Raw genomic sequence first — 21,901 nt, forward strand, 5'->3', positions numbered from 1 at the left:
TGGCAGAGACACTTCAGAACACCTAACTTCATAGAAGCTGTTTTACCAAGAGATGAGATGTGAAGTTTCCAGTTTAGATTATGAGAAAAGGACAGACCGAGGATATTCAGCGTGGAAGAGAGTGACAGTTGAGTCATTGAAGAAGAGGGTATAGTTGTCTGGAAGGTTGTGTCGAATTGATAGATGGAGGAATTGAGTTTTGAGGCATTGAACACTACTAAGTTTTGTCTACCCCAGTCAAAAATCTTAGAAAGATCAGAAGTCAGGCATTCTGTGGCGTCCTGCGAGATTTGTTGATTTCCTGAAGGGACATGGAAAGGTTGGTCTCATCAGCGTAGTAGTGGATAGGACAAGAAGTTTGGTTAAGAAGGCCATTAATGAATAATAGAAAGAGAGTGGGTGATAGGATAGAATCCTGAGGAACACTACTATTAATAGATTTAGGAGAAGAACAGTTGCCATCTACCACAGCTGCAATAGAGCGGTCGGAAAGGAAACTTGAGATAAAGTTGCAGAGAAAAGGATAGAAACCATAGGAGGGCAGTTTTAAAATCATACCTTTGTGACAGACTCTATCAAAAGCTTTTGATATGTCTAACGTGACAGCAAAAGTATCACCGAAATCTTTAAAAGAGGATGACCAAGACTCAGTTATGAATGCCAGAAGGTCACCAGTAGAGTGACCTTGATGGAAGCCATACTGGCAATCAGATAGAAGATTGTGAAGTGACAAATGTTTGAGAATCTTCCTATTGAGGATAAAATTGACACTAAGACTTTCAAGCTGCCATTTTTTGTCACTTTTTGTCCAGTTTTTATATCATATAATACAGTGGAGACTCAATACGTACTCAAACGTCTTAATGGTCAAACTTTTCAATATTTGAATGCAAAAGTTTAACTTAATACTCAAATAAATACCTGGTAGTCAAACATCTGCACACATGGTTGTAAACAAAGATTCCAGGCCTCTCCCTTCCCACCTCTGCCAGTTGTCCCGCTGCAGTCATGAGAATAACATTCTCCTGTGTTCTGTCTGTAGTTTTTCCATTTAGAAACGTACAATGGCACCAAAGAGATTTACTAGTAGTGAAAATATCTGGTACTCGAATATAAACAAAACTCTGGCCGCACCCTCCCCGTTGCCAACAGTTGTCCCATTCTGATACCGGTAATACCAAAGCAGAGATATCGTTATTCCAGTATACTGGATACCGGAGCACTCATCCTGCGACGAATAACCTCCCTCCTCCTCCACACCCTTCTTCCCTCCTCATCTACATTATCCATCATCATCCTTATGGTATGTACAAATTAAAATAAAATAAAAGATATTTACATTGAAATTTTTGTAAACTTAAGGTTTTGCTAAGGTTAGAATGAATTGCTTTATATAATTATAGGTATTGATAGTCAAAGTTTTTGATACTCAAACAACCATTTGGAACAAATTAAGTTTGAGTATTGAGTCTCCACTGTAGTATAAAAATGAAGGTATACAATATAAGAAAAACTTACCTAGTCTAGAATTAGAGCAATCATAATAACAATCAAAATAACAACATGAATAAAATGCTTCTTACTGTTGCCAGAAATTATCTTTTTCCCATAGGTGGTGGTCCAAAAGCCCTTGCTGCTGCTCTAGTATCATATTTCTTGGCATAATATACCACATGTAGTTTGTAGGAGATTGTGTAGCTCAATTTTTTTCCACCTGCTGCCATAACAGTGATAGTGTTGATGTGTTGTTATGATTGCAAACTTGGTGTTATTCCTCACCACTAGATGGCATTGAGTCAGAATGGTAATTAGTTGATATTTATAAACATGCCTCACATGTTGGATTATTTTTATTTTTCCGATAGTTGATTTTTAAAGTGATAACACTGTAATGAGTGTTAACCAAAGGCATTAACAAGGCACTTACCAAAGGTATTCTTACTGAAAAGTTCTGTGTCTCAATATACCCTTCCCCTAGGAAGGTCTCTGGCCTAAAAGGCCTTACCTGGAAAAGTAGCCTTGACTGCTGTGGGTGAGGTCATCAAGGTAGCTGGCGAGGTGGAGCACCCCGTCTTCTAGGAGCTGTGTAATGATGGAAGTTGGACCTCCCAAGTTTGTTTGGACTTGTGTATATACTAACATTTCTTCATGACATTGAAGGAGAACAATTCATCCTTGCCACCTTCACAGTCATAATTGCAGAGATCTGCCAAGGCAGCGTCATTCACATGAGCCCGTGCAACCACTTTCCATAGCTGATTGATGTAGTTAACAGTGGAAGTTAGTTGCCACAGGCTGTTATTAAAACCATCAAGGAAGAAGTTTAAGGGCTAATCTTTCTTTTCACCAAAATCTTTAATGCAAGGGACAATAGAAACCAGTGCTTTTGTCAATAGTCTATTAGTAAGTGAAAGCTGTGTATCAATTAATTTTCCACCAACACTTATTGCCTTGATGATGATAGGATTGGTTGCTGGGACCTTTAAGTTGTGCACATTACTTGGGAGTTTGATTGTATCACATGTGACTGTCATGCTGTCCAAGGAAGACTGACATCACAGATTCACATTAAGAATGCTAGCCAGACATTCAGATAAAGGGTCACCTGTTTCTTCCTCACCATGGAAGTGGCCTGCAAGCTCATCAAGAGCTTTCTGGAAGTATTGACCACAGTATCACCGGTTGGTCGTGTGATGGAGAGCAAATCGAGGTCGTCAAGGGTTCAAGCTCAGGCAGTCACTGGGAAACTCCAGTTGCTTTGTCTTCAAAATGGGAGAAGTCAGGGAACAGGCTAAAGTTGGCCCCCTATGACACTGGAGTATCTGTCAGATTGTCTAATATGTCAATTAGAATGCTCAGTGGGGTAGATAGCCATACCAAATTGCTGTCCCCTAAAGAAGAAGACACAGCTGCATTGTTTATGTGGCACTAGCCAGCAACAGACTGCTGAAAAGTGCATATCACCAGAGATTGAGTGCTGCAAACAAACTCGGGAGGCCTTCCTTCACTTGGCACTGCCTTCCAGAGGGTATCTCTCAACGAGTTTTCTTCCTGAAGCAAGCAAAGAGGGATGCCATGGCATTCTCTGGCCCATATCCCGTTTCGACATAACTTGTCAGAAAGAACGGAGAAGGCCAGGTGACACAGAGGCCAACATATACGTCCTTGGATGACGTATGTGTATTCACCCTGGTACTGACTGCTTGCTGTAGTGATAAAAGGGTGAAAGCTTGCCAGGCTGACCCCTTAGAGAAAGCTGGTGAAAAGAAGTCAAGTAGATTGACAAGCGGGAGTAATAGTGGCCACTGTAGAGAAGCAGCAATGGATACTGTGGACTATGTAGAGAGTAGCAGCGAACTGATGTGGAATTAGCTACTGGTGATATCAGTTAAATAGTCGTGGAGTGAAATGGATAACATACCTTTAAATTCATATACAATCATGCCAGGAGGAACACCTTGACTCTATGGCATTGAGTGATAAGTAACTGCTATTGAAATACCGCTTCCCTCGGCATGAACTTTTCTCCTTGTAGCTTCATATGGCAGAGGAAGACTCAGTGGGACATGTAGTTTTCACTCATACCCAGAATTTGCTTCAGTTACTGACTATATGTACACCAGAGCAAATTATTGTCACATAACTGGACACTACCAATACCAACCCATTCTAACCTACACTAACTTAACCTTACCATCTTTCTGTTAACTTTTTGGGAATATTAGTGATGTACATGTATGTTTTGCTTGGGTATTATTTTATTTCTTGACCTAACTGCTGAAATACCTTTTATTTCTTTGCTTTTCATTGCTGATAAATGGTAAGGTTTATAACATAAGGACAGACTGAGGATATTCTGTCTAGAAGAGGATAACAGTTCAGTGTCATTGAAGAAGAGGGTATAGTTGCTTGGAAACTTGTGTTGAGCTGACAGATGGAGAAATTGAGGTTTGGAAGTATTGAACAGAACTAAGTTTGCTCTGTTCCACTCAGAACTTTTAGAGAAATCAGAAGTTAGTCATTATCTGATTTCCCTCTATGATTTTTTTTTACTTCCTGAAAGTATATAAGAACACTGTATTTGAATTAAAAGATTTTGTAGCTACATACATGAGTAATATTTACAGGGCATAAGATTTATTCAGGGCAACACTTGCTTGTTTCAGCTTGTAGTTCTTGCACTTCAATCCAATTAACATGTTACTTTTATTTACATTAAAAACTTTCTTTTTTTAGGAAATCACAAATTTGAGGAGCCAAAGCGTGCCGTGCTTTCTCCTGCTGATGTGAAAAAATGGGAACAGTCATCTGCTTACCAGGTAAATAATTTTATATTTTACTAATATTTTATATGATCTCTATAAGTGTTTAAGGAGCAAGTAGAATATTTAGGAATAGATTATCTAATCCCATACATACAGGCAACCCCCACTTAACGAATGGGTTACATTCCTAAAAAAAACATTCTTTGCGTGAACCAATTATATCAAGTTTGATCCCTGATTTGAATTTCCATTGAGAGTAAACAAAGTGAGAGTGCATCATAATACAGTAAAAGGTTTAATGAAAGTAAAAATTATGAAGTTAAACATTTAAGCAGTTTAATTTAAAACTAAGTCATTATAATGTACACTAATGTATGTATGTAAGTAACTTTATAATGTTGATGGTCTTAAATTAATGAAGGGAGGGAGAGTGGAGTGGGAAAAATGCTAGCCAGCAACCTGTGGAATGTAAACAAAGGGCACATCATTGTGCATACAAAACTTATGTACCACATTTCCACAAGGCTTTCCATTTTATCCATTGCAAAGTCACAAGTTCAGGTGGTTCTTTTAGCTTGCAAGGAAGATACAGTCTCACCAGCCTTCTTAATAGAGTCTGCTGACTTGAAAAATAGTAGAGACAGTAGATGGAGTCAAGCCATGGTGGCGAGCAATGCTATTAGTTTTCTCGCCTCTCATGTCTGTGAATAATATCCAGCTTCACTTCGAGAGTAAGAGACTTCCTGGTCTTCTTAGCAACACTAGGTGACATTGCAGGGCTGGTTGCAGGGCATTTTGGTGGCATGTTGAGTGAGGGAAGACGAGCTGCTGCTGGACTCTGTTTTTGTTTTTAACTAAGAGTGGGGACTCTATTTTTGTTTTTAACTAAGAGTGGAGAAGAGTAGGGGAGTGAGTGGTGCTCGTTTTGTCCACAAGAGGCACTGGTGTATTTGAAAGCCTGTTGGCTTGCGTGATACGGTAGGGCTTTCAAACGTGGAAAAAAATTACCTGAATAAAATTTTGTTAAAGCGAGTTTGGTGTTTGTTATACGAGTAGATGGTAGTAAAAGGAAACGTTCGTTGTAGTTAATTTCGTTGTGTGAACGTTTGTCAAGCGGGGGTTGCCTGTACTCTTCTTTGTAGAAAATTTGTCGCCTATTGTTAGAAGTGCTGCCGGAGAATATCTAAATCAATAAAAGATTTATTTTATTTTATATTTAAACACAATGGTGCATATTTTGCATCATTGGAGCATTTGTGATATATCCAAGGATGTACATATTGTGTCGTTGCTGCTTTCTGCCAAGATGGTGTTACTTTTTTCCGGATACTGTTTGAGATCTTTCACAATGTAGGTCATACATGATACAATGGCTGGTATGTGTATGACTCACTCATACCAAGATAAGTACTGATGGGTCCTGCTGGCAATGATAGATTAGTGTATCATAAAAATAATTATTTTCTGTCATTTGCCATCTTCAGAAAATAGTCAAGAGTAGGCAAACTATAATTGTTTTCTATGAGATTTGTAAGTGTTTATTTCTAAATATATGTACCTAGTATGAAAGATTTTGGAGAGAGAGAGAGAGAGAGAGAGAGAGAGAGAGAGAGAGAGAGCTGCCTGAGTCAGATTTAGTTTAACTATAAAGAAGGTAGTAGACACCTACCAAAATGATAGTTTACTGCCAGCAACGTCTAATAAGACTAGTTCTGTTTTGGACCAGTTCTAGTCTGGATCAGTTCAGGGGGGGCTGAATGTTTCCCTTTGTGTCCCACTACTCAAGGTCTGCTCTTTAAAGACAACTCTCTTATCTCACACAACTGAATGATCATCAGAATAATGTGGCAAACATCCGTTAGATGATGGCACATGTATCAATGCACACACGTGACGAAGTTTCTACCATCAGTTTAGCTCTGCCCTTTGCCTAGTGAACCTTGTTCTACACTATATTTCACCACATTTCAGCACTCAAGGGATTTACCATGCCTCTAAAGCTGTGGTTCCCAAACTGGGGTTGAATTACCCCCTGGGGGTAATTTAACAATTTTTGGGGGTAATTGAGAGGTGACAGAAAAAAAGTTAGTATCCTGAAAATCAAGAAAACATTGCAGTACCTGGCATTAGTATTAAAGTTAATTTAGTCTTAGTATGCAAAGTTTTGAAGTAAACCTATATAAATAATTGTTTATTATTTATATTATTATTTAATATAAATAACTTGAAAATGATTATTAATTATAATTAATAAAGTTAAACCGAATAACAAAAAAACATTAAGAAATGATATACAGTTTTCGAAAAGAGAAAAATATGTATCTAAGTGTGTAGCAACCTAAAAGAATTTTGATAGGTATGCTTCAGGACACAAGTCACTCAGTAACCCTGATGACTCATCCACGTGTCTGGTACGCGTCACTCACTGCCTGAGACTGCCTCTATTCAGTGTTGCCAGACATATGATAATTACACTCGACCCTCGAAACAACGGACCTCCCATCAACGAATTTCGGAAACTACGGACAAATTCTGGAGTCCGGTTTAATGTACAGACGAATATTAGACGAATATTAAAATGCGCGCGATTGTCTGTTCCCGGCAAATTATTGTCTGGTAGGTGGCGGGGCGGGTCGGTCGCGTCATCAGCTGTTGACCGCCATGTTTTATCTTCAGTCCGTACTTTTTCAACCAACAGTGAACATTGCCCAGTGCTCATGTCATCTATTTCAGGTTATTTGTTGTACTTAATGCTTTGTAATACATTAAGTCCTCATTTTACACTAGAAATGCGTTCCTCAAAAAGCTATTGTAAACCGAACCCGTTTTAACATGTATTAGATAGGAATACGTTCCAGCTCAGTATGAAAGTCAATTGAAAAAATTAAACAAACATCCATCTCAACCTTCAAGGTTTCAATAATAGACGGGGCCTTTTCTGAAATGAGGCTCAATGAAAGTGGGGCATGCTGGCGTGTTTGGCTGTCTATCCAAATTTTAAGTAAACCCTCCATCCGATCCATAATGGGTTCCTGATGTTTTGTCAGCAATTTTACCTGCAGGCTTGAAGCATTAGCTGCTGCCTCCTTAACACTTGAAGCATTCCTCAAAACAGTAGCAACTGTGGTAAATTCAGGGAACAGCTTATGGCTGACGAGCCTTCCCCAAGTTCTTTTCTCTTGACTATATCAAGCTTCATTTCCAACATTAAACTTTTCCTGGCTCGTTCACACTTACCCACTTCTTCACCAAGATCCAAATTACATTTCGGTGACATTTTGGACAGAAATTGGTCTTAAATGCAGAGAATAATGTAAGTAAATCACCGAGCACAGTCTCACTGTTATATTTTCGTTGTGCTGGCGCGAAAGTGACTGGTTTGTTGTTGGTCCAACACTCTGACTCCGACTTGGTCGCAGTGCAGCGCCACAATCACAGGCGGCGGGAATTTCAAATATTGTAAGTGCGATTTTTTTTATCGTAAATTGAAAAAATGGTAGTAATTGTCAATTATCGTATCTGCGAGTTTATCGTATACTAAACTAGTGTAAAACGGGGACTTAATGTACTGCTTGAATGATTTCTTAATGATTACACAGTATTTTACGTACATTTTATACAGTTTTTTACGTACTTTTGCAAAGAATGGACTTTTGCAATCTAGGGACAGGGTCGTGCACGCATTTGTTCGTTGTTTTGAAGGTCAAGTGTATTGCAAATTACAATCATTTGCCCTCCTGTGTAATAGATGATAGTAACCATGTGATAAGATAATGCAGTAATTTTTGTAAACAAGTGATATATTGGTCTGTAATAAGATCATTTGTGATTATTGTAAAAATGTGATAATTTGGGTTTGAAAATCTGGCACTGCTGCCTCTATTTCACAGCTAGTTTCTCTAGTGTTTTAATTTAACCATGCATATCAATTTTGACATTTTACGGAGAAATTTAGATTTGGAAGTATTGAACTGTACTAAGTTTGCTCTGTTCCATTCAAAATTTAACTATGCATATCAATTTTGACAACATTTTATGAAAGGGGCAATATGCTTAGTGTGTCATGTTAAATTGGGTAACAAGGTGAAAAAATTTGCAAGCCTCTGCTCTGAAGCCTATCAAAAACCAAAGAGTGACTCAGTCTGTACAACAGAAGCTAGAACGTCTCAAGGAGTAGGAGGAAGGCACATCAGTGTCCCAAATATGTACATCAAATATGCTCATCAACCTGGCCCTAGCAGTGCTCATCAACCTGGCCCTAGCAGTGCTCGTCAACCTGGCCCTAGCAGTGCTTGTCAACCTGGCCCTAGCAGTGCTCGTCAACCTGGCCCTAGCAGTGCTTGTCAACCTGGCCCTAGCAGGGCTTGTAAACCTGGCCCTAGGAGTGCTTGTCAACCTAGCCCTAGCAGTGCTTGTCAACCTGGCCCTAGCAGTGCTTGTCAACCTGGCCCTAGCAGTGCTTGTCAACCTGGCCCTAGCAGTTCTCATCAACCTGACCCTAGCAGTGCTTGTCAACCTGGCCCTAGCAGTGCTCGTCAACCTGGTCCTAGCAGTGCTTGTAAACCTGGCCCTAGCAGTACTCCTTAACCTGGCCCTAGCAGTGTCCCTCAACCTCACTCAGCACTGCTCCATCTACTCCATCTACTTCAGAAGATGAGGAAGTGGATGATCTGATGTTCATGGATTTATCAGATTCAGAGGAGTAAATTTTTCTTAACAGTGAGCTTGTGCATACGTAGTGTAAATATTAGGTAAGTAGATTACATAAATACAATACAGTACTCTATAGTACAATATATTATACAGTACTGTACTATAGTTTTTCCTATGTGCATTGTTTTGAAAATGTAGGGCAAATCAACTTGTTTAGTCAGGCCAGTAACTTGAGAGGAAAACGTATTGCACTGAGGGGAAGAGTGTCGGTGTTTTAGGTATCACAATTAAAAAGTCTGTAAAAACTCTTTCATAATAATAATTTTCTTTTATATTGATTGTCTATGTACCAGTAAGTGAAATATAATGTACCCAATAGTTAGCATTATTTTTTTTTTTATATGTGGAATTTTTAAAAGGTGGAAGAATAGGTTTATTTCTGTTTATTTAGCGTAAGTTTGTGAGAGGCATCTGAGGTGCTCAGCTGGGCTGAGTTACTCTGAAGGTTTGTAACAATAAAAGGAGAAGAGAGGAGGAACAAAAGAAAACTAGTCGTCTGTCTATCCTTGGCTGACCAGAGTTGCTTCGCTTAAGGGACTAAATGCCACTATAGATGATAATCTGTGGTTTACACTGCTGTCCTCGGCATTAAAAAGGATTATTTGGAAGCAGAGCCAGATTGGCAACTGCATCAAGGACCAGAGCTGGGTTGGTGACTGTGGATGGTGCTATACCACCCTGTGCAGCTTTGTGCAACGAACCACAAGATAGTTACACCGCTGCCCTTCACGCCATCAGAATACCATGGAGAATGGATAGACAGCAAGGATGGATTGCTATAAAGACCAGCGGAGGAAACCAAGGTTAAGGTGGCCATAAGGATTACTCTGCTGTTGCCACCCTCTCCCATGGCTACGTAACAATACATTACAACAAAGAAACTTTTTTCAATATACGTGGATAATTGCACTGTGAGTGTGCCAATCCACAATAGAGACCTGGAGTATTCAGCACTCCAAGCAATGCTGGTGCAGCTGGCCTGAGAATAGTGTGATAGTCAACAACAGCAGGACAGCAGTGATCTACGTCTGTACCTCCTCAGTGGCAGTGTCTCCCCCACAGCTCTCGGTAGACCCTCATTGCCTCCAAGTGGTCCAGTTAGCCAAGCTTCTTGGTGTCACAGTGGACAGCCAGCTAAGTTGGAAGCAACATGTCACCACCACAGTGATGTCAGCAATCTATAGACTCTACATGCTGCACAGACTCAAGTCTCTTGGATCTCTTGTACCTCATCTTCATCCTCTCCAGGGTCATGTATGCCTCCCCAGCGTGAACCTCCTCTCTCAGCTCCACTCAACAGCAGCAGCTGGAGATTGTGCAAAAAACGGCATGCAACGGCATGCAGGGTCATCCTTGGCCCTACACCAACTATGACCATGCCTTGACCACCCTGAGTCTGCCCAAGCTGTCTGCCAGACATCAAGAGGCCATGGAGAAACTGGGGAAGGGGCTGCTGCATCATCCACGTCTATGACACCTGCTCCCCCTCCCCTGGACATACCTAGCTTGGTCCTTGCTAAAACACCACAAGATCATGCTCTTTATGGTTAAGGCATTACATACAGACCAATGCCGCCATAGTGCAATCTTCACTACTTCTACTATTTTCAAGTCAGCAGACTATTAAGAAGGCTGGTGAGACCATATCTTCCTTGCAAGCTAAAAGAACCACCTGAACTCGTGACTCTACAATGGATAAAATGGAAAGCCTTGTGGAAATGTGGTACATAATTTTTGTATGTGATACAATGATGCACCCTTTGTTTACATTCTACAGGTTGCCGGTTAGTGTCTTTCCTATTTCACTCTCCCTCCCTTCATAAATTTAAGATCATCAACATTATAAAGTTACGTACATACATACATACATACATTAGTGTACATTATAATGACTTAAATTAAACTGCCTAAATGTTTAACTTCATAATTTTTACTTTCATTAAACCTTTCACTGTACTATGATGCACTCTCGCTTTGTTTACTCTCAATGGAAGTTCAAGTCAGGGGTTAAACTTGTTATAATCGGTTCGCTTAACGAAGTTTCGCTTAACGAAGGGTTGTTTAGGAATGTAACCCCTTCGTTAAGCAGGGGTTGCCTGTATTAGCTTATGTGCATAGCACATCCACCATCAACACAGCACAAGCGGTGACTGGACTGCAAAGGGCATGTTGACCAGTGTTTGGGTATTTAAAATGCCAAATAATTACAGTGGTACCTTGAAGTACGAACGCTTTTCAGTACGAATAACTTGAATTACGAACAAAAAAATTGTTTTTTTTGCATTGGAGGACGAACTTTGCTTTGGAGTGAGAACAATAACAAACGCGGTCAACAGATTGCGCGCAGCTCTTTGCGATCAGCTGACTGCATGCTGGGGCACCACGCTGCCTCAGTGCCCCAGGAGTGTTGTTTGCAGTTGTTTGTTTGTTGTTTTGTAGTCCCTGGGATAATAATATTAAGTGTTTTTTAGTTATTAAGATCATTGCCTAGCGTAGCAGCACGCATGGTCACGAGACATACAGAAAGACGTATGGAAGATTCTAGAAGATCCAAGGGGAAGAAAGAGTATCCAGCTCATGAATTAAAAGCCCTAACCCTTATAGCAAGTCAGGCACGATTGTGGCTTTTACGTTAGAGCCTTTCAGGCATGATCTTGGCGCTTTTCAGAAGCCGCGCTCCTTTATGTTGCACAGTTTGTTTATGCTTGAGGCTATCTGTCATATATCGAGGCCTATCATTGGCCCATTGTTTTCAAGATTGTGGACACGTAGCCAATCATGTATAAGATTTTACAAGGATATGTTTGTGTAGGTGTGAGGGCGCCAAGCGTGACGATGGTGAGAGCACTTTGTCAGTATGCTGTATTTTTATCATTTTTTATTTATTTCTTGGTGAGATATAAGATATACATGTATTTCCATGGATAAGTAAGCAGTTCAGAAACATATTATGATGCATGACAATATTGGAATTGTTTTTGGTTTAGATAAAAGTGTGTAGTGCTGGTTTGATGGAGTCAGCTGAGGAGGATGTGTTGACGCTGGGTCATGGTCAAGACGGCCCCTGACCATGACGGCCCTCCACGACGACCCCTCCGATGGCCCCATGTTTACCATGACGGCTCCACACTACAGACCACAGTGGCCTCAGTTTCTTTTTTACCCATAAGATGGTTTTAGATTATACTTGTTAATAGAGCATCTTATACTAAGACAGATTGTATTAATAAATCAGTTGCTCCCCACTCCCCCCATCCCTCCCTATCGTTCCTCACCCAGTGATAGGTACTGTACCACGTAGTACCGTACGTGAGTGTTTTTAATCACCGCAATAATGTTATCGTGTAATGTTTATCAGTAAATTGCATACTTGTTGATACAATCTGTCTTAAATGTAAAATTGCAAAACATAATATTAAAACATTTGGTATTCAGCCAAGTGGCACCTCCGGCTGCTGCAGCAAGCCAGCAACAGTCGTCGTCACCTCATAAAAAACACATAAAAAAGAAAATTTTAAATCACCTTAAAATGCATATGTGTATTTAACATTTTCTGCTTAGAAATGCATGTTTTCTCACTTCTTTCAATATTTACAGAAAGTCGTGTTACACCCTGGATACGTATATGCACTATATGTGCAAGGTACAGTACACCGGTGTACCAATACGTTATGGTTTTTAACACTACATACTACAAAACACTATCTCAGGAACGCTGAGTTGCCATCCACGGTTAACGTATTAACATAATGAAAGAAATAAGACAATAACCTAAAATTTGGTGTGGGGTTGTCATGGTAAACACGGGGCCGTCGGGGAGGGCCATCGTGGGGGGCCGTTGTGGTCAATGGCCGTCTTGACCAGGAAATGTTGACGCTTGTTTCTGACCGTGAAGAAGTAAAATTTTCATATTATAATTTGCTTACTTCCCTGATTTATTTTCCATAATGAATGCCGTATATCAAAGAAAAACTTATTGGCCTATATAAGAGTGTGTGGTGCTGGCATGATGGAGTCACATGAGGATGTGGTGACGCTTGTTTCTGACCACGAGAAGTTGAATTTTCATTATATTACATTTTGCTTACTTTCCTGCTGTATTTTCTTATCTTTTATAGTTATAGCATAATAGTAGTAGTATTTATAGTAATAGTATTAAAAAAGTAAGAAAATAGGTGGAAAATAGAATTTTTTTGGTCTTGGGAGGTGGTTTGGAGCGAATTATAATTACTTCCATAAGAATAGGGGAGAGCGGTGATGATTCGGACGTTTTTTTTTATTTTTATTCCTAAAAAAAAAGTTGAAGCATTAACGTTATTTTATGAATCTCCACGTGTACCCCCATTATTTGGCTTTTTCCAGTGCAAAAGCCAAGCAGTGCAATCTATTTCCTTTCAAGCTATAGATTTTCAAATAAATGTTTCTAAAATGTCCGAATCATCCTTCCTAGTAGTGATAATTCGGACATGTGTGTGGGATGGTTCGGATTATACAAAAATATGACTTTTAATGTTAGAATAGTTGATATATAAAAAGACGAGTAAAGAATAATGTTATTTTATTGATCGTATAAAGAAAATACACCTTTAAGGCACTTATACATGGCAAAGACCAGACTCCCTATTGCTTTAAAAATAAAATAAATTAGTTTTTTGAAAAAAAATTACTGACTTTTGTGTGGTCTGGTCTATCTGAGTGGGGTTGAACATCCGCTACCATACCCAAACTCACTCTTAACTATTTCACAAACTTTTACCCCTTATACTGGACTTTGAGGCACTGTTAACGAGGTATAACATACCATAACAAAAATATGGCAAATTAATAATAGCCTATTACATAGCTCCGCATAACAAAAATATGACTGTAATTTTAAACTGAACATCTTGATTTATTATAGGCACATTAAAAAAAACTTGCAGAAAACACTTCACTGATCCTATAGGCCAAATAAACATAAAATTCATCGCTAGTAGTCTAACGCATATTGTAACCAGCAAAACTGAAACAAAAATTAAAATAGCCCTGTCTTCTTTTGATACTCTGTTCCACTGGCTTTGGTAGCACTCCAATTACTGCATCTCTATGAACAGAGGCTTCATCCTCAATATTGGGAAAATGGAATGAATTTGAATGGCCTTTCAATGATTTTCTCAAATATGAAACCTGAAATTCATTATCCTCATCCATGTCACTGATTAAACGTCCTACATAATAAACTCTGCTACCTTTTATTGGGTCTATTCCAACAACAACAAAGTCTCCTTTCTCTGGGAATTTGTCAATGAAGTCCACTTCTGGGGTGTCGATTTCCTCCTCTGAAAAGTCGGAAGACTTGTTGAGCTCTTCAGCAAGGAGGTGTTCTGTTTCAAGTGTGTCTTCATCACTGCTGTGGTCTTCGGGTGTTCCCTTGGTGTTCTCTGGTGCTCCTGCCTTCTTTACTTTTATTTTTGGTGTTTTGGAACTTTCATTGGCAAACGTGATCTTTCTCTTTGTTTGTGCTTTACTTCTTTTCTTTAGTTTCTCTTCAATTTCAAACTTTTCTGGAGAATCTGTTGCTATCATACATTTTCCGCCTTTTCTACCTTTAACTGTCCCTTTCCTCGGTGCAGCTTTTGGGAGGGGTCGAATATCCCGAGGAGAAACCTGCAGTTGATGGCCAGGGTTTGAAATAGGTTTGGCTTGAAGAGAACATTCATCAGTTGCTGTTTCTCCAGATGGTAGGCCTATAATCGCTGATTCCTTATCTCTGTTTAAATCTGAAGTAGCTGAAGTTTGCTGGGACTGCTGAGGATCAGAGACTTGTGTTTGAACTCTTGATGGTTGATCAAGCTGGGGTGTATGAACAGTCGAATTTGGATGCTGCTGAGTTGGTGGTGGAAGGTCCGGCTGCCCTGATGCTCCCTGTGAGGTTGCTGAGGTTGAAGGAGTTGGATGATTTGGTAAAGGCCTATCAGTCACAAATGCCCCTCCAAAATCTTCCTCTTGAAAGACACCAGTGTCGAATGGGTGAATGCCTGTGGAACGAAAGCCAGATTTTATATTTACTGTTGTCCCAAGCAGTGGACATAATTGGGGCCATATCATAGATAGTTGCTGGACGTCCGGGGTGCTGTAGCATCCACGCATTTAGTCCCTGATTGTAGTAGGTCTTAAATGGGCCAAAGACAGTTTTGTCGAGGGGTTGGAGCTTGTGTGATGTATGTGGAGGCAAAGTCAGGATTATAATGCCATGTTCCCTTGCATAATCAATCGCCTCTAGAGAGAGATGCGACTCATGGTTATCCATTATGAGCAGAACTTTCTGATCCAGACTGCACCTAGAATTCAAGACAAAGTGCTGCAGAACATTGAGAAAATTCTTGCTCGTCATCCACCCACTGGGATGAACAAGTCCTGTGCATGCTTGTGGAGCACCATTCATCATCCGAGCTTCATCAAATCTCACTCGTGGAAATATAAAACATGGTGGCAGGGCATTTCCATTGGCACATATAATGGCAACCATTGTTACTAGCTCACCACGCTCACGTGAAGTTACCTGCCCAACTTGATGAACACCCTTCTGTGTAATAATCTTTGGTACTTTTTGAACAGTTGTGCATCCTGTCTCATCCAGGTTATAAATTTGTGATTCTGTTAACTGATATCGCTGTAAAACCTCTTCTAGTTTAGTCTGAAAAATGCCAAGGTTAGTTCTATTAAAACTTGTCATCCGAGCCAGACTTGTTGCTTCAGGGGTTCTTAGAGAGAGATCCCCTTGTCTTTCAAGAAATCCAGTTAACCAATCTCTTCCAGCAGATTCATCCCTTGCCCATGATTCTGGAACACATAATTTGTTAGCAACAGCGTATTCATATGCCAGCCGCTTTGTTACCTTGGTAGATAAACCATGAAACATTTTAGAGGAGTCTTTTAAGTAAGTGCCTAATTCCTTTTCCATGTTTGGAGTTAGTACTTGTCTAACAGAGTAACTTGCTAATTCAAAGGTCTGGTCATCAACAGGCTTGGTTCTGGATCTTTGTACATAGTCTTGAAGTGTGCTTCTAGGTACTCCAAACATGGCAGCAGCAACCCTAACTGAAGCACCCTTCTCTTTAACTTCCCTCGTTGCATTTTCTAGGGCAGTGGAATCCCGCTGTTTATCAGTTTTTCTCTTGTATTTTCATCCCATGTTGCAGGTCCACTCACTCTGAAACAATAGAAATAATTATTGTTACAATAACACCGTACTTGTTAAAATAACACCATTGTCTGTCACTGTACATGTGTTTGTGTGTGTGTTTATGCTACACACGAATACAAATATTATTTGGTAGCTCTACTGGTTGGGCGTTGGTACATCGAGGCTGGGCGAGTCACAAGAAAAGCTATACATAATTATAAAAGCCTACCCTTTATTTTGTCTTAAGGCTTTAAAAGTGGGATACTTCGGACACGTCCAAACTATCACTTCCCCTGGATTGCCGAACCATCCCACACATTATATACTATAATAATAAACCTACTAAGATGGCGCATGCTAGCTTTTTCGATCATGTATACACTGCAATATCTTCGCCATATAACACAGATTTGCTCACAATACTGAGTTTTCTGACACCTGGTATATTCACGGCAGTACCACTTACGATAATAACTCCAAAAATTACATGAGAATTGCAAAAACCATATAAACTGACCTGCAACACAAAGTACGTCCGCCCCTGTCTCCAAACAATACGTGACTGAAGTAAACACTATTTGGCAACTTCACACGATTTGGCGGGACTGTAGGTCCCATACGTTATGAAGAAAACGTTCTGTCCGAACCATCCAACCGTCCGAATCATCACCGCTCTCCCCTACATGTATTTTGATGATTTGGAGTAAGAACGTTTTGGAGTAAGAACAAAATTTTGAATGGATTAAGTTCGTATTCCAAGGCACCACTGTATTTATTTTATGAATTTTGTTGCTTGTAAGGAATCATCTATATATAGATGATGCTACAAATTAGTTGAGTAAAATAAGATGATCTGAAGAAAGTCTCGTTTTTAAACATCTATATATAGATCCTCTGCCAGGAAGGGGTTAATGCTTTCCCTCCCCTTTTCAAATACAGTCATACCTTGCCCAACACGACAGTTACGTTCCTGAGCTCGTTGTGTACGGCGAGATTCATGTTCGCGAATAATAGGCCTTATGGGAAAATGGGGGTTACGTTCCCAAATCCTTCCCCCAAAATTTTTTTTACCAAAAAGGCTGAAAAAGATAATAAATGAAGTACTAAGCACACATTTTATTTAATTATAGTACTAGTACCTTTAGTTTATTTGCTGGTTGGAGAGGGCTTGAAATATGAAGTGATGGGCCTCTGACTGGCAGATGCTTCCATATGGCATAAGGTCTCCTTGTAGGGGAAAAAAAAAACTCCTCAACACCCCTCTTGAACTTAATGCACACTTTGCCTGATTTTGTCCTGCGCCTTGTAAATCGTGCGGACAGACGCCTCGTGCAGCCCAAACTTCTTGGCAGCTTCGGTCCATTCCAGGCCTCCTTCGACACTCTCAATCACCTCCATCTTCTGTGCTAGGCTCAGCACCTTCCTCTTCTTGGCAGCAGAAGGGTAGATGGGGTAGGATGCTTAAAATGAAATGAAGAGAGCATAAGGGAGCCACATCTGTACATAACAACAGCACAACAAGGAGAGAGCGAGTGGCGGGAAGCAGCGTGCTACCGCAAGCCCCGGGGCGAGTCCAAGACGCTTGGGAGGGGAGGTCAAGTGCATCCGCCAGGACCAGCGGGAGATTCAAATGGAGACCAAATCGTGCAATCGCGAGTCAAAGTCGTGCTTGGCGAAATATGGGATATTTTACCGATTCGTGTATACGCAGGTTTTGTGTTCGGCGAATTCGTGTTTGGCGAGGTATGACTGTATACCATTTCTTCAGCCTCATGTCAAGTACAGGCAACCCTTGCTTAACGAAGGGGTTACGTTCCTAAAAAAACATTCGTTAAGCGAAACTTTGTTAAGCGAACTGATTATAACAAGTTTAACCCCTGACTCGAACTTCCATTGAGAGTAAACAAAGCGAGAGTGCATCATAGTACAGTGAAAGGTTTAATGAAAGTAAAAATTATGAAGTTAAACATTTAGGCAGTTTAATTTAAGTCATTATAATGTACATTAATGTATGTATGTAAGTAACTTTATAATGTTGATGATCTTAAATTTATGATGGGAGGTAGAGTGAAACAGGAAAGACACTAACCGGCAACCTGTGGAATGTAAACAAAGGGCACATCATTGTATCACATACAAAACTTATGTACCACATTTCCACAAAGCTTTCCATTTTATCCATTGTAGAGTCATGAGTTCAGGTGGTTCTTTTAGCTTGCAAGGAAGATACGGTCTCACCAGCCTTCTTAATAGAGTCTGCTGACTTGAAAATAGTAGAGACAGTAGATGGAGTCAAGATGGTGGCGAGCAATGCTATTAATTTTCTCGCCTCTCGTGTCTGTGAATAATATCCAGCTTCACTTCGAGAGTAAGAGACTTTCTGGTCTTCTTAGCAACGCTAGGCGACATTGAAGGGCGTTTTGGTGGTAAGTTGAGCGAGGGAAGACGAGCTGATACTGACGCTGTTATTGTTTTGAACAGGGGGAGTGAGTGGTGCGCGAGTTGTCCACGAGAGGCACTGGTGTATTCAAAAGCTTCTCGGCTTGCATGATACGGATTGGCTTTCAAACTTGGAAAAAATTACCTGGATAAAACTTCGTTAAATCAAGTTTGGTGTTCGTTAAACAAGCAGATGGTAGTAAAATTAAACCTTCATTGTAGCAAAATTTTGTTGTGTGAACCTTTGTTAAACGGGGTTGCCTGTACTCTCCAGTAGAATTTCTTCTCTTTCTCTGTTCTTCTATTATTTTTTTATCCTTAGCTTCATTTCTCAGTTCTTTTTCTTTTTTCCTTTTTATCAGCTTTGGAGTGGCTATATCTGCTTACGAAAAGAGGATATTGTTTTGGGTTCAACACACAGACGGCCTTGCTAAAGAGGCAGCAAGTCGCGCTCCACCCCCTGCCCCTGTCCTGTTTCGAGATGTATTCCAGTCTATTCATCTGGCGATTGTTGCAAGATGGCAGAGGAGGTGGCAAACGGGAATTGCCACCTCGAAAATGGGAGAGATCACCACTTCCGTTCTCCCTGACTGGACATACACCCATATCAGCGATCGCCGTACACAAATTGTATTAGCGCAGCTTTGGATAGGTCATACCTATCTTACACAAAGTTATCTCATGACCAGGGCCCCTCAACCCTACTGTGATGACTGACTGGTGCCGCTCACCGTGCGAGCACCTGCTGGTAGAGTGCCCTAGTTTGATTGAGTTACAACACCGCTACCTATACCGGTGTCGCGGTAGAGATAGCGGTGTCTACTATCTCTCAAAGGTCCTTGGACCAGCATGTCTGGCCCCAGGCCATGACGTTTACAAGTACCTGGGAGAAGCTGGTCTCTTCCCCAATGTGTGAATTTTATTTTATTATATGTATTTTAATGTTTTATTTGTTTTTATTGTTTTTTAGTATTTTTAGTTACTTTTAATTTCCTTGTTTTTTAATCATTTATAGTTAGCTTTTTACTAACTTTATGGTTTTTATTATGATACTGTAGTGGCGCCAAATGACCTAAGCTGTTGCGGCGCCTAATTTTAAATCCATCCATCCCATCCTTTCTTTATCCAAATTTTGCTATATTCTGTCTTATCAGCCAACTTTCCATTTCTTACTAATATTTCTTCTATCCTTACTTGTGATCTCACTCTGGGCAGTTGAAAATGGCCCTCGGCGCCATATCTGGGCTGGGTGAAGGTGGGGAGATACCTGGCTCAGAGGCAGCTCTCTCTCTCTCTCTCTCTCTCTCTCTCTCTCTCTCTCTCTCTCTCTCTCTCTCTCTCTCTCTCTCTCTCTCTCTCTCTCTCTCTCTCTCTCTCTCTCCACTGTGGAAATAATGATGATGGTAAATGATTTCTCATAATAGGTATGTACATTAAGAAATAAACTCATGTAAATTTTAGAGAAAATTGTAATTTGCCTTCTCTTAGCCATTTTTTTAAATGACAAAGGAGAGAAAACAGTAATTATTTTGGTAAAACTAATCTATTGGTTCCATAATGTTGGGGGGTAGGGGGAAGTGGCATAGTGGATAAGGTGGTGAGCGTGGAATTGGGCAGATGTCCATCATGCATAGGTTCGAATCCCACCATGTACTGCCTTGAAACTTTGTCATTTGTCAAGTGGATTAAAGTTACCTACATGTCACCATGATACCCAGGTTGGGTGGTGATGTGGGTCCTAATGTGGGTACTATTATAAATAAAATTTTCCATGCCACTAATGGGTGGAACCTGAACAGCACTTCCCATACTCTTCAAGTAGACTTACAAGTGCTATAGGCCACAATAAAAAAAAAAAATAATAATAATAATTAAATGAAAAAATAAAATAAAATTGTTTTCAATAGAGTGTATTGATACTTATCATTGTATAAGTTAATTATTATACACCTTTGTAATAATGATGAAGGTCAAGTAATATATGACCTACATTTGAAAGATCTCATACAGTATCTTGGATAAAAAAGCCTACCATCTTAGCTGAAAGCAGCCATGACACAATATGTGTGTTATTGTGTTGAAGGGGTTAAGGCTGTGGTCTTGCCAAGTGGCACCTGCTAACTTAACTGAAGCTTATTTTTTTCTTCTTGCCAGTTGATATAGGCCTATAGGGGAAACCACTATATGAAAAAATAATGAGCCACCTTTAGGTGGTGCAGGAAAGTGTTCTCTATCTCTCAATACAAGCTAGGCCTAGGTTACTCTCCCCATTAGATCAAATCCTATTGAACCTTAACTTCACTATTCAATTGTTTGTTATTTGATCTGTTTTACTGAATCGTAAAAATGAGAGAAACCTGTATGTAGCAGTGAAACACCACTGACAGCAAAATAGTATGTAGTGGTGTGAACACCACTGGTTCACAGTGTAGAGGTGAGACCAAACAAGGTGTGGATACACTTATTGTATTATAGAACAAAAAGGTTGATAAATGTTACGAGGGCAGAGTGATATGGGTGTGTGGTTGTCTGTTAGTGAGGAGAGCCCGTTGCTGAGGGGTGCGGTGCTACTGTGTGGCGCCAAAAACAGAGAGATGTGTGGGAACATCCAGGAAGAGCAAGTACATATGAGCATAATGTCTGTATAAACATAACATATATTCACAGTATCATAATAATGTGATGATATATTATAGTAACAATAATAATAATAATAATAATAATAATAATAATAATAATAATAATAACTGGTGAGTGGGCTCCACCACAATCTTCTTATGTGCTTTCTCTTAAGTCCATGAAAGCTGCGTACCACATTCTATTTTTTTCTAAGTTCTCCTCCTACAACATTTTAATTACAAAAGTTTAATCTGCACAACTTTTTTCAGCTTATCCCTTCAAGCTATCTTAGCTCAATGTCTTCACTCAGTGACTAGGAAGATTTTTTACTGATTCTTTTTATGTAAGAGGGGAAAACCAGCCAAGGACAACAAAAATTATTAAGAAAAATAGTCCCACTGAAATGCCAGTCTTCAAACAGGGTCAAAAGAGTTAGTTGAAATAACTGGATAATGTTTTGAAACATTCCTCTTAAATGATTGTGAAGTGATTAATGTTTAAGAATCTTACTTTTGAGGATAGATTAAGAATTTTGAATAAGCAGGAGATAGCAATAGGGTGGTAGTTTGAGGAATTAGAGCAGTCACCCTTTTTAGGAACAGGCTGATTGTATGTACAATATGTGTGAAAAACCTTGATGTTACAAAGCTGATATTGAGGCTCACAATTATCTTCGTAGAAGGCAAAATGTTCTAATGCT

General features: G+C 39.8%; 1 protein-coding gene across 3 annotated transcripts in view; it reads left to right on the forward strand.

The window, feature by feature from the left end:
* Positions 1 to 21,901, forward strand: part of LOC123516280 (serine/threonine-protein phosphatase 2A activator-like) — a 91,270-nt gene that overhangs the window by 23,903 nt on the left and 45,466 nt on the right. For all 3 annotated transcript variants that reach the window (XM_045275540.1, XM_045275542.1, XM_045275541.1), the window contains one exon: positions 4,237 to 4,319. In XM_045275540.1, the coding sequence (XP_045131475.1) occupies positions 4,237 to 4,319 (83 nt within the window). The remainder of the gene's footprint in view (positions 1 to 4,236; positions 4,320 to 21,901) is intronic.

The sequence above is a fragment of the Portunus trituberculatus genome, chromosome 40 (genome assembly GCF_017591435.1).
Source record: "Portunus trituberculatus isolate SZX2019 chromosome 40, ASM1759143v1, whole genome shotgun sequence".
Classification (NCBI taxonomy): Eukaryota; Metazoa; Arthropoda; class Malacostraca; order Decapoda; family Portunidae; genus Portunus; species Portunus trituberculatus.